The 15,228-nt window shown below is 58.6% G+C and overlaps 3 protein-coding genes across 3 annotated transcripts; all 3 read right to left on the bottom strand.

Annotated features, from left to right (window-relative positions):
• Positions 1-2,699: 2,699 nt before the first annotated feature.
• LMJF_35_0490 (conserved hypothetical protein) lies at positions 2,700-7,733 on the bottom strand (the record flags this gene model as incomplete). The annotated part of the gene is made up of 1 exon (XM_003722398.1): positions 2,700-7,733. One exon carries the CDS (start codon positions 7,731-7,733, stop codon positions 2,700-2,702), a length of 5,034 nt encoding a protein of 1,677 aa, XP_003722446.1.
• Positions 7,734-12,017: 4,284 nt separating this feature from the next.
• On the bottom strand, positions 12,018-12,434 carry LMJF_35_0480 (conserved hypothetical protein; the record flags this gene model as incomplete). Its single annotated transcript, XM_003722397.1, has 1 exon — positions 12,018-12,434. The coding sequence occupies one exon, from the start codon at positions 12,432-12,434 to the stop codon at positions 12,018-12,020; it is 417 nt and encodes a 138-aa protein (XP_003722445.1).
• Positions 12,435-12,889: 455 nt separating this feature from the next.
• LMJF_35_0470 (conserved hypothetical protein) lies at positions 12,890-13,480 on the bottom strand (the record flags this gene model as incomplete). The annotated part of the gene is made up of 1 exon (XM_003722396.1): positions 12,890-13,480. The coding sequence occupies one exon, from the start codon at positions 13,478-13,480 to the stop codon at positions 12,890-12,892; it is 591 nt and encodes a 196-aa protein (XP_003722444.1).
• Positions 13,481-15,228: the final 1,748 nt, after the last annotated feature.

Below are 15,228 nucleotides of genomic sequence, written 5' to 3'. Positions count from 1 at the left end.
AAACGAAAAGAGCGGTGGCCGCTGCTGAGGTCAGTCGATGATGGTAGAACAGAGGGTGGAAAACTGAGAACGCAAAGGGAAACAGATGGATTATTTCGCATGCACAAAAAAATACTAGAACCACGGAAATGACAAAAAAAAGGATGTCTACGCGTCGACGGTTATGTGCGCTCCGTTGCCGAGAACGCCACGTCGGAGAACAGTACGTGACGATACAAATCGAGCAGACACAACACACACACACAGACACAGACAGAGAGTGAGTTAAACCACAGATAGGAAGATCTGCTTGTTTTCGAAGTACGCACGCGGACGCTCACGCACACAGCGATCGAGGAAAAGAAAAAGGGGCGCGCGCACCTAAACGCCCAGAGGCAGGCAGGCAGGTACCGAGTGGGGGGGGGAATGGGGATGAGTAAGCGCAATGCTTCGAAGAATGAGAAACGGAAAAAAGGTTTACAACAGAGGAAGAACAACAACACAAAAAAAAAACGACGGTCGCTGGCAGCGAAGAGAAACGAGCAGACGTCAGCAAGGGACAAAAAAAGCAGGTAAACAACCGCAGGAGGCCTGCACACAAGGGTGTACCGTAGAGGACTTTTCTTCGCGTTTAGTTGTTACCCTTCGCGAATGCCTGCGTGGTTTGCTTGGCTGTTGACCTGATACCCCTCGCACTTTGTTGTCGTTCTTCTTGCGTTCTTCTTTTTTTTCTCGCTTTTTGTAAAGGGAGGGAGGGGTCGTAGGGGAGGGTGTTGTCGTGTATGTGTCAAGAATGATAACTCTCTCGCCTAGCAGGGGCGGGCACACACACACACACGTAGCGCGGGGGTTATGGTGGGGGTACTGGACGGTGTCTAGAGATCTGCAATGAGCAGAGAGGAGCTGAAGAAGAAGAAAGAAGTGAGGAGTCGCCTTTGACGGGGACGGGGGAAGTCAGGGGGGGGGGCGCAGGCACAGAACGTATGGCAGTCCACGCACACGAACGCTCCGGAGAGAAAGAGGCACTGGGCCACGCCACCACCAAAAGAAACAGAGGAAAAACCCTGCAAACGTAAAAAAAAAAGAAAAGGGAAAAAGAATGGGTACCTTTATTCTTCGCGCACGGATGTCTTCTTGTTTCTTTTTTTTTCTCTCTCGTTGCCTCTTTTACGTGCACCGTTTTGAGTTGTGCCGAACTTATTTTCCCCCGCTTTTTTTTCTTTGTTTTTCGTTGTCTTGGGGAGGAGAGGGGGTTGTCTTGCGCAGAAAACGAGCAGATATGTGCAGTGGTCAACGAGAACACCGGCAGAGAGAGAGAGAGAGAGAGACAGAGGAAGACAGAGAGAAACGGGGAAGCAGTGATGCACGCACGCGCACACACGGAAAAAAAATCCCTAAAATAAATGGATTGTAAGGTATGGGAGCGAAGCAAGCGGCAATACAACCACACCAGACAAGGTACAAATAAAGATTTACAGCAAAACACACACACGCACAGACAGAAGAAGAAAGTACACTGAAACTGTTTGGGGAGGGAGGGAGGGAGGGAGGAGGGAGAACTGGTGAAACAATCAGCGAAATGGGAGAAGTCACGAAAAGGATAAAAAAAGATAGACGGGCACGGGAGAGCGTGCCGTGGCGGTTGGGCCGATGCAGGACTGACGCACACACACGCACAGGCAAGACGTACTGCGATGCAGGAGCGTTGAAGAGCTGTGTTCTCCGTATGGATGCCGACGCACGAGCGAGTGTGTGTGTGTGTATGCGTGTTGGTCGATCAAGCAGGCACAGACGCGTACCAAGTCAATGAGCGCGCCACAAAGGAAAGAAAGAGGAAGGACGTGAGTGAGTGTCGGTGTACGGATGTATGGACACAGCCCTCAGCAGCGGTCTGCCTTGCTCTCTCTCTAACTCTCAAGGGCACAGTAGAGGACAGTGGGATGCCGCTCGCGAGTGCTTCAGGGAGAAGCAACGAAACTTTATATGCAGGCTGCCTTGCCAATGCACTTTTTCCTTCGACTGTACAGTATAAATGCCTGTGTTACTGGCGCGATCCGCTTCCTTCGCTTCTGCCCATGCTCTCCGATATGTGTCGTTACTTCGGCGAAGCAACACGACAAGAGAGGGAATAAGAGGCGATCGCCGTTTATGGTGGGTGGTATGCACATATATGTGTCGCAACGCGCGCGCGTGCATGCGTCGAGAGAGGGAGGAGACACGGAGAAGGAGAGCGGTGGAGAGGGAGAAGACAGCGAGTAGAGGACACGTCATCCATGTGGCGTACACCGGCAGCACCCTTTCTCACAAAGAACAGGCGTGGAGGAAGTCACACGCGGGTGTGTGCGCCATCGACTATCCGGGAGAGCCGTTCCCGAGGAGGAGGGGAGGCGGCAAGGCGGCAGGTGCGCCGCACCGGCAGCGGGTCTCAAACGGTGGCCATCGGCACCGTTGCTGCGAGCTTTCCAGTTTTCTTTTTTTCCGTGCTCGCTTGTGTGGGTATGTGTGTGTGTGTCTGTGTGTGTGTGTGTATGTTTTGGCCTAAGGGAGTAGAGTCACAGCGAAAGATGAGAGAGAGGGAGAAGAGACGCTCGTTGCGCCTGCCATACTCCGTCTTCTTACACCAACACACATGCACACTTATACACAAGTACACATAATACTTATACATGTAGGCGCGCACACACACATGCACCATGTCGTTTACGGGCCTCCAATTCGCTTCACATGAGCTCACTCTCTCCGCGCGTCATAGTATCTTGCATCGCCTGCTCCCGTTCCAGCTCGAGGGCATTCGAAATAAATGCCACGGCTTCGTGAAAGTCGCTTGTGTCGCCATGCATGCAGCGGAACTGCATCATCGTGTAGCCCAGGCTGGCAGGCGACAGAATAACGTCTATGTCGCACACCCCATTCACTAGCGTCACCGGGTCACTGCTGCTGTAGGCCATTTCTCGATGCGCCAAAGCCGCTGGCGTCGTCGGCAGGATGGCGACCGCGCTCGAGATGGAGGGGAAGGGAAACTGTGTGACGTTCTCCTTGACCCTCCGCCGCCCACCAGCTACTGGCGTGGTGTTCGTGTCCTTGAGCTCCTCCCCCACGCTGGAGGAGAGGGCAGCCCGGCTGCGCTTACTATGGCTGTCGTCGATGGCGGTGTTCACAGCGGAGGAGCTGTTGTGTGGACAGGAAGAGAAGTCGTGTGTGTCGTCACGAACGCCGTCATCGTTGTGACCTGTGTCGTGGTGAGGGTCTGTGCGCGCGTCCTGCCCGCAAAGGTGCCGGATGCGAGCGCAGCGCGACGTCGGGGAGTGCTGCAGCGAGTTCGAGGGGCAGGAAAGGCCAACGGCGTGACTTGGAGTCGTCCCCCTGGCGCTAGAGCTCCGCGATGCTATCCGGTGCGCGGTGGTACCGCCCGTCGCTCGGGGGCCGCTTGACGAACAATGCATCGACACAGTGGGGCTTCGTTGCGACTGCGAGGCTAAGGTGCTGCAGCTTGTGAGCGTGCTGCCGCTGACCTTCTCTGGGCTGGGGGAGTGCATGACAGAGCCGGGTGAGTCTGCTCGCGCGAGCGTGTGGTGGCTGGCAGACGGCGGCTTCGTGCACGTAGCGCGCGAGCGCACAGTGCTCTGGTCAGACAAGCAAGGACTGGGGTTGTGGAGGTGGGTGCCAGCGTTGCTCGTCGCCGCCACGCTGCCTGTTGGGCCATTGCCAGCATCTGAGCTGACAGTGCGTCGTTGCAGTGAAGACACCGCCGGAGTGGCGTGGTCGCGGTGCTGAGCCGAAAACCTGCCTTGCAATTCCAGAGGGGAGCTAGTCGTTGCCGGGCCTGTGCTCGCCGTCATGGCTACCAGCGGCGAAGACATCGGCGGTGTTGCTGTGCTCGTCGTGGGAATCGTCATCAGCGCCGAGGAGCCGAGGTAGCGAAACGAGTAGACGTTCTCAGCGTTGGAGACCACCTCGTCTGAGTGCAACAGCTGCAGTTGCTCCGGCATGCTTGTCAGCTTCGCCAATATGACGTTCTGCAGGCCAGTGACAAGAAAGCCGTGCCGCACGCACTCCGTCACGTTGCGGGACTGAAACAGCGCGGCGAGGTTTGTGGCGGCAGCCAGCTTGCGGCCAAGGGGGTGCTTCAGCAGAATGTCGCTCTTCACGATGCCGTGCACGAAAGAGTTGAAGGAGACAGTGATGGAAGACGGCGACAGGGGGGGTTTCGGCGCCCCCCGCGATGTGCCCTGCGAGCCGGTGTAGGTTGTGCCACCAGCGGTGGTGGTGGTGGTGGCGGCGGTGTCAGCATCGCCCGTTTCGGACGGCAGTTTGGGTGTGGTGGCGCCGTAGTGCGTCGTCGCGGGACTGCTGCAGTGCGTAGAGCCTGTCGCGGGGGGCAGCGAATGAACTTTTGCAAGTCCCCGAGGCGATGCGGTCCCGGAGGCATGCAAGAGGCTCATCGTGTTCGGCGCCGGCCCCCGCCGCTGCGAATGGAGGGGAGCCCAGTCGGTGCAGCAAGCCAGCTCTGTCTCGTGGAAGTACTTGATAAAGGAGAGACAATCCTCCTTGTGCACAGCTATGTGACACCTTTCAAAGACGCGCTGCACCTGATGGAGCTGAATGACGCCGCGGTGGCTTTCGTCGAGGCTGTTGAACGCCGTCCTTAGCTGCCGCACCACCCCCCGCTCAATCGCGTCCATCTCCGTCCCAATGATGTTGACCAGCTGAAACTCGCTGTTGTGACTGAAGGGTGTGTGGGCCAGGTCTTTGCTCACCCACGCATCGCGAAACTGCTGGAACGTGATGCTGGCGGCACTCGCATCGCCGGTGAAGAGACGCACAAGCTCGTCGACGTCCTCGGTTGGGACAACGTCACCGTGGAGGGTCGTGAGCATGTCGCGCACCTGGTCCCGCGTGATGCAGCCGTAGCCGTCCGAGTCCACCTTTCGAAACGCTGTCTCGAGCACCCACTCCTCCTCTGGGGTGACGGAGTGGTGCGTAGAGAAGTCCAAGAAGTTGCAGGTAGTGGGCGCGGAAGCGTCGCGGTGCTGGTCGGAGCCGGGGCTGCTGCCGGGCGCGCCGCCTGGATGTGCAGACGATCCCGTGTTGAGCGAGGTGTCGCGCGACGGCACCAGCGGCACAGGCGCGCGCGCGTCAGGGGCGAAGGAGTGGAAGTGAGGCGACACTGCAGCAGCGTTGGTCACGCTGCTGCCACATGAGCTCGACACGCCATGGCTGGTGCTCATCCAGGCACTTGTGTCGCTGCCGCGGCCGGCGCCACTGGGCCCCGCGCTCGCGTCGGCCGTGAGCCTCGCTCCTTTGGCAGACTTTGGAGGGAGAGGGTGCCGGAGTGCCGAGGCCGGCCTCGCGCTGCCCAACGCCTCCATCAGGTCCTTGCGGTGTGGGAAGTCCTTCTCGAGCTGCAAGTCCCGCCTAAACCATGGGTTTGCGATGATCTGCTCGATGGTAGGTCGGTCCGTTGGCTCTGGGGCCAACATCTGTGCCACCAACCTCCGCGCGGCCGGTGAGATGCGCTGGGCCTCCTCGTCGGCGAAGGCGAACTCGTTCACCTGAATCAAGTGCAACGTTTCCTCTTCGTCTCGGCCTTCGAAGGGCAACCGGCCGGTCAGCATGAAGAAGAGAATGACGCCGGCGCTCCACAAGTCTTGCTGAAAAGGGTCCACAATGATGAGCTGCGACTTGCATGGCGTCGAAGTGCCCAAAATCTGGCTACTGCTGTTGGACCGTGGCTGCCGATGGCGGTGATGGTGATGCTTGTGCTCATGAGCCTGGTGACAGTGATGCAAGGTCCGCGGTGGCGCGCTGCTCGAGTTCGGCGCCTTTAGCGTCGAGGCGGTCGTCGGTGGCACCGGCAGAGGCAGCGGCGGCGCACCAACTGCATCCCTGTCGAATGCCGTGACGGGAGGGCCGAACTCACCCACGTCGGCGTCGGAAACGGCACCACCGTCCTTCGTGCCTGGGCGGTGGCGTGCTGGTGACGTGATGACAGACTTCGAGTCAGTTGGGCTGCCGGCGGGTGAAGAGTGCGTGCTGAGCTTTGCGGCCCCGGCAGCAGTCGGGGAATCGGCGATACACGCTGCTGCGGCGGCCACCGACTCGTGGAATCGCGGGCTCGCAAAGGACGAGGTGTTGGGGGACACGGCCGGCGACATACCGGAGGATGGCGACGGCACACGCGCCTGTGAAGGAGCGTTGGTGCGCAGATGCCGCAACGGCTGATGCGCCGCAGAGGGGCCCTCTTCCGCTTCTCCGCCGACGGAGAAAGCGGCAGTGCTGCTCGTGCGCTTCAGTTTGGCCTTCGCATCCGCGCTCGATCGCACAACTATCGCTGTCTGCTTCTCTTGCGGTGGCTTAGCGTGGCTGCTGCGCGCATGCGAGTCATGGCTATGATGGTGATGGTGGTGACCGCCACTGCTGCTGCCGTTGCTGCCCATGAGGGATTTTACGAGGATGCTAAGCCCCTCCCCAACCTTATTAAGCCCACTGGTCGGCGACACCCATTTGTGTTTGTGGCTGTTGGTGGCGCTGGCGAGGCTGTGGGTGCTACCAGCGCGGTGCAGAGAAGATCCAGGGGCGGCGGCCTCGGTGGCGGACGGCAGTGGGGTCAAAGAATCGGGCCGCACCCGTCGCTTGTCCGCCGACAGCTTGTGCGCCGTTCCCGCCTCGTCGATCAGACTGGTGCTGTTTGACGTGCGCAGAGAGGCGCCGCTACCTTTGCCGCTGATTTTGCCACGCGCCTTCCAGTGCTTCGAGCTAACCACCTCCGCTGCCTTCCGTCGCCACCCTCGCGCCAACGAGCCGCTGCACGACGATGTGTGCGACGCCGAGGACGACGAGGTGCTGAAGCTGGACCAGGGTGTCGCGGTAGAAGAAGGGGAGTAGCGAGCGGGACCGCCCTGTTGTTGGTCCTCCGGGATTCCCAAAGTCTCTGCCGGCACCGCCATGTTTCCCACAAAGGCGAGCTTCCACTGCTGTGAGGACGCCATCACCGCCTCCGGGCTGGTGTAGTGCAGCGTCCCAAACATGCCTCCATTGTTTATGGTGTCGAGGAGAGCAGCGTTGCCGCCCGTGCCGATTGTCTGCTCCGGGTCGTCGATGTTCTCCTTGGCAATTTTTGAGGAGAAGCCGAAGTCGCACACCAAGAGGCGGCCGTCGTCGCTCAGCAGCAAGTTCTCTGCCTTCAAGTCCTTGTGCGCGACCCCGTTGCGGTGGCAGTAGTCGATGGCAGAAATGAGCTGCTGGAAGTACATGCGCGCCTCGTCCTCGGCAAAATAGCTCTTGGAGAGAATCAAGTCTAACAGCTTCCCGCCCTCCGCCAGCTCCATCACAAAGTAGAAGGCCGTCGTGGAATTCAAGAACTTGTAGAACTTCACTACGTGAGGGTGTTCGAGGGCCTGCATCACCATCGCCTCGGAGATTATCTGCTGCTCAAAAGTCTTGGCCAGAGCAGCCACCGTGGGGACAGGAGCCCCACCCAACGGGTGCGACTCCGCGCCCTCGGCCTCCCACGGCGCCGCGCCGCCGTCTGCGTCGTAGTAGGCGACGGGGTAGATGCCAGAGCTTGTGAAGAGATCCTGCTTCTGCAAAATCTTCAACGCGAAGCGGTCCCCCGATGGAAGGTACTTGACGACATAGACGGAGCCGTACGCGCCCTCGCCGAGGCGATGGCCCACGACGTAGTCGCCCAACACCTTCACCTCGTCTTCCAGGTCTAAGGACCCGGTGAAAAAAGAGGTTGCATTCCAGCTCATCGCTCGGTCACCAGCTGCATGAAGCCTTTACACTGCTGCTGTTGCGGTCGCAATGGGAGACACAGACGGCTCTTTCTCGCAGCTTCCACCAGCAAGCACGCAGAGTGGTGGTGTGTAGGTGATGAGGGTTGATGGAATTAGCGACTTTTTTCGTCTTGTAGGGGAGGGAGGGAGGGAGGGAAGATACCTGAAACGGAAAATGGGGAGGGGCGGGGGGACGACGGCTGATTAACAAAATCCACAGCAACGAAACAAATTTTGGTGCGTACGCGCCGTGTTGCGCTGCGCGTGGCTCTGCGAGAGGGAGGGAGGGGGGAGCGGCTTGCCTGGGATGTGCGTGTTGTTGGGTTGTTGTGTTGTTGATTTTCGCTGCGTGTGCCGCAAGGAAATAATTCCTCCAACACACAAAAAAACGAACACACACACACACACACACACACACAGGCAAACCTGTAAAGGACACGGCAAGCACACGACAACGTAACGCGATATACAGTAACAACAAAAGAGGGAAACAGGCGCGTATGGACTACACGTAGCCAACGAAAAGAGAGAGAGAGAGAGCTGAGCGGTGGTGGTGGTGGTGGTGGGAAGGCAAGGCGAAAAGAGAGACAGCGTAGTCCGTGCAGAGGCACACGCGCGCACGGCAACTCCAGCCAGACGTGCCCGGCTGTCTCGCGTGTCTCCTCGATCTTGGTTTCTTTTTCCTTCAGCTCCCTGCCTCCGTATGCGCGTGTCTATTGTGTGTGTATGCGTGTGTGTGCAAGCTTCACTTCCCCGCTACCCAATTATGTGACGGCAGTGGCTTCCGTGGAAGCCGCGTCGCCAAAGACAAGGACAAGGACAGCGAGAGGCGGCAGAAAGAAAATTTACCGGCACCCCTTGATTTTGCGTCTGTGAGTGTGCGTCACGTCCCGGCGCACTCTTCCTCTCAGACTCGGCTTGTCGCTGCGTCGAATGAGACGGCTACCCGGGGCCTTATATGGGTATGTCTCTCAACGTAGAGTTCTTTGGCACACACGCCCACACAGATGCGCTGTTACGCGCTTATGTGCCGACTACCAACAAATTGTGCGGGGTGCACAAGACCCTCAAGCACTGCCGTGCACACGCGAGAGATTGTGAAGGACACGGGGCAAAGACGGCACACAGAGGCGCACGCGTGGGCAAAAAAAAAGGGGGGAGCGAGGAAGACAAGGAGTGCAGTGCAACAATACAAAAAGAAGTGGGTGATCGAAACGAAAAAAGAGAGAAGAATGGCAACGTGTGAAGCGAAGAGAGCCAACGCTTCCTTCTCGGGCCCCTCCCCCTTCTGTCCCTTTCTCACGCACGCGCACCAACAGAGAGACGCTCCCGCCGGAGACGGCGCACACAGCGTTTGTGTATTGAGAGAAACGTGAGGTGAGGCCAACGAGCGGCAATGACGGCACGATACCGGCAGAGGAGTGTTGATACGATGCTGGGGGAGAGGGCCGAAGGCACAGGAGTTGGCTGAAAAAGCAGCACGCCGAAGAGAAGCGCGTCGAGCAGCGGTGGCAGTGCAATGTTCTGTTTTCCTCGCCACACGTTGACGTCAATAACGGCAGCGGAGGTGTGGAGCGCGGCGGAACGCAAATACAAGAGTCACTCGCTCGCCTCGCGTACTGTTATTTTGTTCCCCGTTCTCTTAGTCTGCTTTTGCCTGTTCCCTTGTTTCTTTGAATGACAGTGGTTCGTGCCGGAGCAGAGGCCGTCTAGCGCGAGGGGGATGCGAGCCCACGCGGCTTCCCAGCCCTCTCCTCCTCTAGATTTTGCCTAGTATTTTTTTTTTGGTTTTCTTCACAAACGCGCGTGTATGAGCATGTGTGGTAAGCACGCATAAAGTTGGCCTTCGTTGGATACGGCTAATCTTATTGCGCTTGGCAGCTTCCAAATATGTTGGGCCGTCTTTTGCGCACGTGTGTATTAGTGAGTACCGCGAGAGACACGCCGGCCCACTCTTTCCCTCCCGAACACTTGTCTCCTTGCTCAACAGCACCCGTACCCCACAGTCCGCCGCAGCGTAGCTCTCCCGTGTTCACTCGTACAAGCAGAGAAACCAATATCACTTCCCAGCATACGAGGGAGACGGTCACCGTGTTACCTGCTGTCCGTGTGCGTCGTGCGTGCGAGAGTTACCTTGTAGACGACACCTCGTCGAGAGGGGGCACCAGGTGAGGAGGCGGAAAGACAGCGCACGTTCGAGGCAATAATCCGGAAAGGCAAGCAAGCAAGCAGACACATCAAACCGAAAAGGAAAGCGGAGAGAAGCAAGAGTGCCGTGAAGAGTTCAGCGAACAATAATGACCCAACAACAGCAGTAACAACAACAAAGATGGAAGCGATAACACACACACGCACCAGCGCACGCACACATCGACAGCTGGACAGGTCGATATATACACACCGAGAGCGAAGTGGTGGAGCGCAACAAGGAAAGCAACAACTGATACTACATAAAAAGAGCAAGCAGATGCGAATAGCACGATTAAATCCTGAGGGGCACAACAGGAAGAGACGGCTTCCGTTCTTTGTGTGTGTGTGTGTGTGTGTGTGTGTGTGTGTGTGTGTGTGTTTGTGTGTGTGTTTCCTTGTTCTCTGTGCGTCTCTGTGTCACTTGTTTCGCTCACGAGCAATAAGATGATGCACCCCACCAGCCAATGGCAGGCGGCATGCACGAAATGGGGAACGCACGCGCGCCAGAACAACAAGCGAAAAACGGGGAGAGAGAGGGGGAGGGGGGAGGGGGGAGGGAGGATATGAGAAGAACGCGAGATCAAATGCTTCGATGAAGAAGACACAACGCGCAAAAGCAAACAGAGAAAACGAAAACGAACCACGCACTGCAGAGAGGGAGAGGAAGGGGGACAAGCCGTCGCAGCGTGGGGGGAGGGAGAGAGGAGGGGGGGGGGCACAGGTAGACGGAAAGGAATAAGGAAGACACGGCAAAAATGATGACCGCTTTCTCTCCCCTCTCCTCTCCTTCAGTTCGATTGTCTCCTCTGGGGGTTGACGCAATTGGGTCACGTGGAGGCGCGACAGCGCGGATTTGCAAAAAGGGAGGAGGCGACGTTGCAGGCACAGGAGGAAGGATAATATGGGGAGATGAGATTGTACGCAGAAGCAGCCGGTGCGCGACAAGAGAGATGTGCAGCACAACAAGAACAAGACGCAATGCCAATACACAGAAAAAGTGAAAGAGAGCCAAGTGCGCTCACTCACTCGCAGGCACGCGGATGGACCGGCACACACACACGCACACACACAGAGACGCACAGACGCAGAAAATTACGAAAAGAGGCGAACACTAATCTGAAAATAGGACTAACGAAAAACGCAAACAAAAATAAAAAGAGAACGAAGCAGTCACGAACGTCTGTGCGAATGAGCCAGTGGAAGGGCGCCTGGATGAGCCCTTTCTCGTACCTGTCTCTCCTTCCGCGTCGTGTGGACAGCGCCGCCGCCGCCGCCCCCCTTCTGCTCGCGATTCCTGTTGGTGTGTATTTACCTGGAGACGCACAAAAACAGGGAGGCAACGAAGGAAGATGCAGTAAGGCGACGCCACAGCTTTTGATTTGCTTTTCCTTTTGCCCGTCGCACGCCAGGCGATGGGCAGTGGTCCTCCAATGGAAGCGATCTGGAATGCGGGAGAGGGAGGAGGAGGAGGAGGAGGAGGAGCAGCAGCAGCTGTTGCTGCTGTGCTCTGTACCTACGCTTTCTGCACGCACGGATGTGCGGCAGAGGTATGCCGATGACGTTCGCACAAGCAAAACTCGGTTGCTGCTCCGTCTCGTCTGCTCGCTGGACTGTGCAGAGTTACGACCGGTCGGGCGTATAGTTGCTGCTCGTGCGTGTGGAGATATGCGTATACATATATGCGTGTGGGTGGGAGTGGGTGCTCATAAAAGACAATGGACACGCGGGGCAGACAAGGTGCGAGGGTCTCGTCAGGGGCAGCAAGCTAAAACCTGAAAAGGAAGGGGGGAAAACAACGGCAGAAGAAAGTGGTCATTGTCCACCGACGAGTGCTGCATGCCGCAGGAGGGGTGCTGCTGCACGCCGCTCCTGTGCCGTATCCTCTGCCCTTGCATGGAGAGACCGACAGCAGCGCGCAAAGTGCATCAGGCGCTGAACCTAGGGGCGAGGGCGCACCCTCTTCTCTTTTTCGCTCTCTCCCGCCCCGCCTCCTCTTGGGAGGGGGGAGGAGCCGGTGTGATTGCTTGGTCTTTTGCGTGCTCGCTTTCCTTTCCTTGATGCCGCTGAGCACTAGAAGAACACGCGAAGGCATTTGAGGAGTGAGAGAACCATGAAGGCGAGCGAGCACACGTACCACCGTACCAATGCCGTGTGCAACACCCACAACACATCCCCTTCGAGGAGCGTCCACACATACAAGGTAGCGCAGGCGCTGAGGTGCTCGTCGAGATACGCCACTGGCAGCCTTTGGATGGCGCCGTACGGGTTCGGTCGGTGCATAGCGTCGTCTGTGCTTGACAGAGCATCAGCAGCAGCCCCCTCACCTCGTGTCTGAGCCTTGCGACGACGCTGCCACCGCCGCCTCAGGTGCACTAACATGCACCCCAGCTCCATCCCGCACAGAAAGACGGAGGTGACAGCCGACACGTACCCGAAGAGCCTACCAAGTTCGAAGAAGAGATGGTACCTGTGGAATATGAAGAGCATCGCGGTAATAAGTAAGTTGAAGAGGAGTAGTCACAAGAGGTATGTCTGGGCCAGCACCCCACGGCGGTGCGCGTACCAGCAGAGTCGGCGTCGGGGACGAGGAGAGTCGTTGCGCCGCCACCCAGTCCTCCCCTGCCAAGGGGACGTCCGCTATTTCACGCTCCGTCCCGCAGGAACCGCGCGAGTGGTAGTCATCTCCGTCATGTTGACGGCGCTCAAGCACGGCGTTGAGGATGCTCTCGAAGGGCAAGCGCACCGATGGCGGGGGCACCATTACAGCGGGGGGGGGGGGGTTGCCGCTGCTGCTGCGACACACCATCGTGTCTCTTGCCTGCACCTCCGATGTCGTTCCTGTCGCATTCTAGACCTCTTCCCAGCGCTTGCAGGTGGCCTCACGCGTCGGCCCACCTGACAGCGAGGCGTGCAGCGCTGACGGCCAGCGCGTGGAGAGCGAGTCAGGACACGGGTGTAGGGAGCGGCGACCGTGGGGAAACCGCATGGAGGACCAAGTGGTCATTCGTGAAGAGAAACGTGTAGAGCACCTGAGATGGGCGCAAGAAGTACGTCAAGCAGTTCGGCACCAGCGGGAGCCAATTCACGGCGATGAACAGCTTGTTTTCGAGGAGGAGGCGGTTGAGATGGATAAGCAGCGGAGCTGCGGCAGCCAACGGGGAGAACGGCGCCGGCGCGGCGCTGGCGTCGGCTGCGACGCCCATAGCAGCAGCACTTACACCCTCTGTGGACCCCACGGACACGACGGCGTTGTCGTCACCAGCGCCGCTTGTGCCGCTCGAAGTTGAACAAAAGCCCCGCTCGGCGGGAGAAGCGAGACGGGTAGCAGGTATCAGCAGCGATGCAGATCGAGACACATTGTCACCCCGATCCTCCATCTCATCATCAAAGTCGCCTGCTGGGTCGGAGGCCCGTCGACATGCGCAACAGCCCAGTGATAGGAGGGTGAAGCCTAGCAGCAGGACTTCGCTCAAGTGCAGCAGAGCCGCGGGCGGCAGTGTCGGTGGTGGTGGGCTAAAAAGGAGCCGGTTCATCAAAGTCGCTGCTCATGTCTGTGTAGAAATCGACGCATTCAGTGACAGGCACGCACACACGCAGAGTACACGTCGGTGCCGGAGGAGGAGGGGGGAAGCAGGCAGCAGGCACGGCAAACTCAGGAAGTACGCGAAAAGTGCGGCAGGACGAGAAGAGGGGCAAAGGGCACAGAAGGAAAAAAAAAACAGACGAACGCGAAATGGACCGGGGGCAACAGGGACCTTGTGAGACGGCACGCGAAAGCAAGACATGTATCGATAAACGCCGTGTGCTTCAACCCGCCCGCCGATGGGAGACCACAAAAGCGGGGAAGGGGAGGGGTGCAGCAGAGATGTACGACACCGTCACCGCGGCCAGCACACGGCCACACCATCCACCTCTAGTTTCTCGTTCGGCACGTGTGCAGAGACGCGCAGAGTGAGAGGAGACCGATAAAGAGAACGCAAAGACGGGCGTGTGTGGTGGTTGGCGGCCCACTGCCCGAACAGCCACGCACATTCACTCCAGCAAGAGCGCAGGGCAATTCGTGTCTGTCGTAGTTTGCGGTAGAACCACACAGCACAAAAGAAAGGCGTGACGAGAAGAGAACGGTGATGCGTTGAAATCAGAGGGTGGGGAGTAAGGGGTCGGCGTGTGAGGGAGGTAGGCGGGAGGGGGTGAGGGAGGAAGGGAAATCGACGGGTCTTCTGTGCTTCACCATGCGTGAGGGCACAGACACACAGAGGCATAGAAGTGACTGGTCGACGTTCACGCTCACTTCAGCCACATAGATGCTTGCCTCCCTTCGCAACGGCACTGAGGTGCGTCATGGGCACGTATGCCTGCTTCTTTCCTGCTTGCGTATTGTGTACTTTTTTTCGCTGTCGTGCGGTGAGCGATGCCTCCTCGTCTGCAAAGGGGTGGGGTGGGGTGGGGGGGGGGGGCAAGTTCCAAGAAGAGAATCAGGAAGTCGTCTGTGACACGGATGTCCCGGCCCCTTCACAACAGCTGCTTGGGACGGAAGTGCTTCATCTCCTTCCATCTGCCCGTGTTCGAGTGAAGCGCACTCAGTGACGCCTACGGGTGACTCAAGGATGGGGCAGGAGAGGAGAAGAGACGGCACGCGGCACTCGCTGAGGAGATGCAGGTCTTGTCACTATCATCGCCCGCCTCCACCCGTGCGCCGTCACCTGGCGCTATGATGGGTGAGCAGCCTGGTATACTGTCGAAAACTGGAAGAGCTGCGCAGGAGCACATGGAAGATGACCCGATGCTCACGAGCGTCTCGCTAAAGTCGGACCACTCCGACGCTGGCAACAGTGCGCCGTTGCAGAGGTCATCTCTGCGCGCCATCGAAGGAGCTGTCAGGGCGCTGGGACAGGAGGACTGCGGAAAGCACCGGCCACCATAGCGAGCAAGGTAGTAGCTGAGGTAGTCATCTGAGGTGAGGCTGCAGTGGGTCTCTACGCCAGCCTCGTGTGAGCCGCTACCGGCACCACGAGAGCCCTGAGCGTCGCCCGGTCGCGAGGGGGTAGCAGCGCGCGTCGAGTAGGAGTGAGGACCGTGCAGGCCGACTGTCACTGCAGGTGCGTCGATGGAAAAGGTTGTGGCGAATGAGGCGCACGGGTGCCCACAGCGCACGTTTTGCGTGAAGGCCTCGCAGTCCTGTCGAGTGCCGCCATGGGTGCACTTTCCCCGCCGTCGGTGAACGCGAACCTCAAACAGCGCCGACGGCGTGCGGGCAGCGGTGATGGCTGCTTCGCTGCGT

The sequence above is a fragment of the Leishmania major genome, chromosome 35 (genome assembly GCF_000002725.2).
Source record: "Leishmania major strain Friedlin complete genome, chromosome 35".
Taxonomy (NCBI): domain Eukaryota; phylum Euglenozoa; class Kinetoplastea; order Trypanosomatida; family Trypanosomatidae; genus Leishmania; species Leishmania major.
Note: the sequence above shows the minus strand (reverse complement) of the source record. Positions and strands in the feature narration are given on the sequence as shown.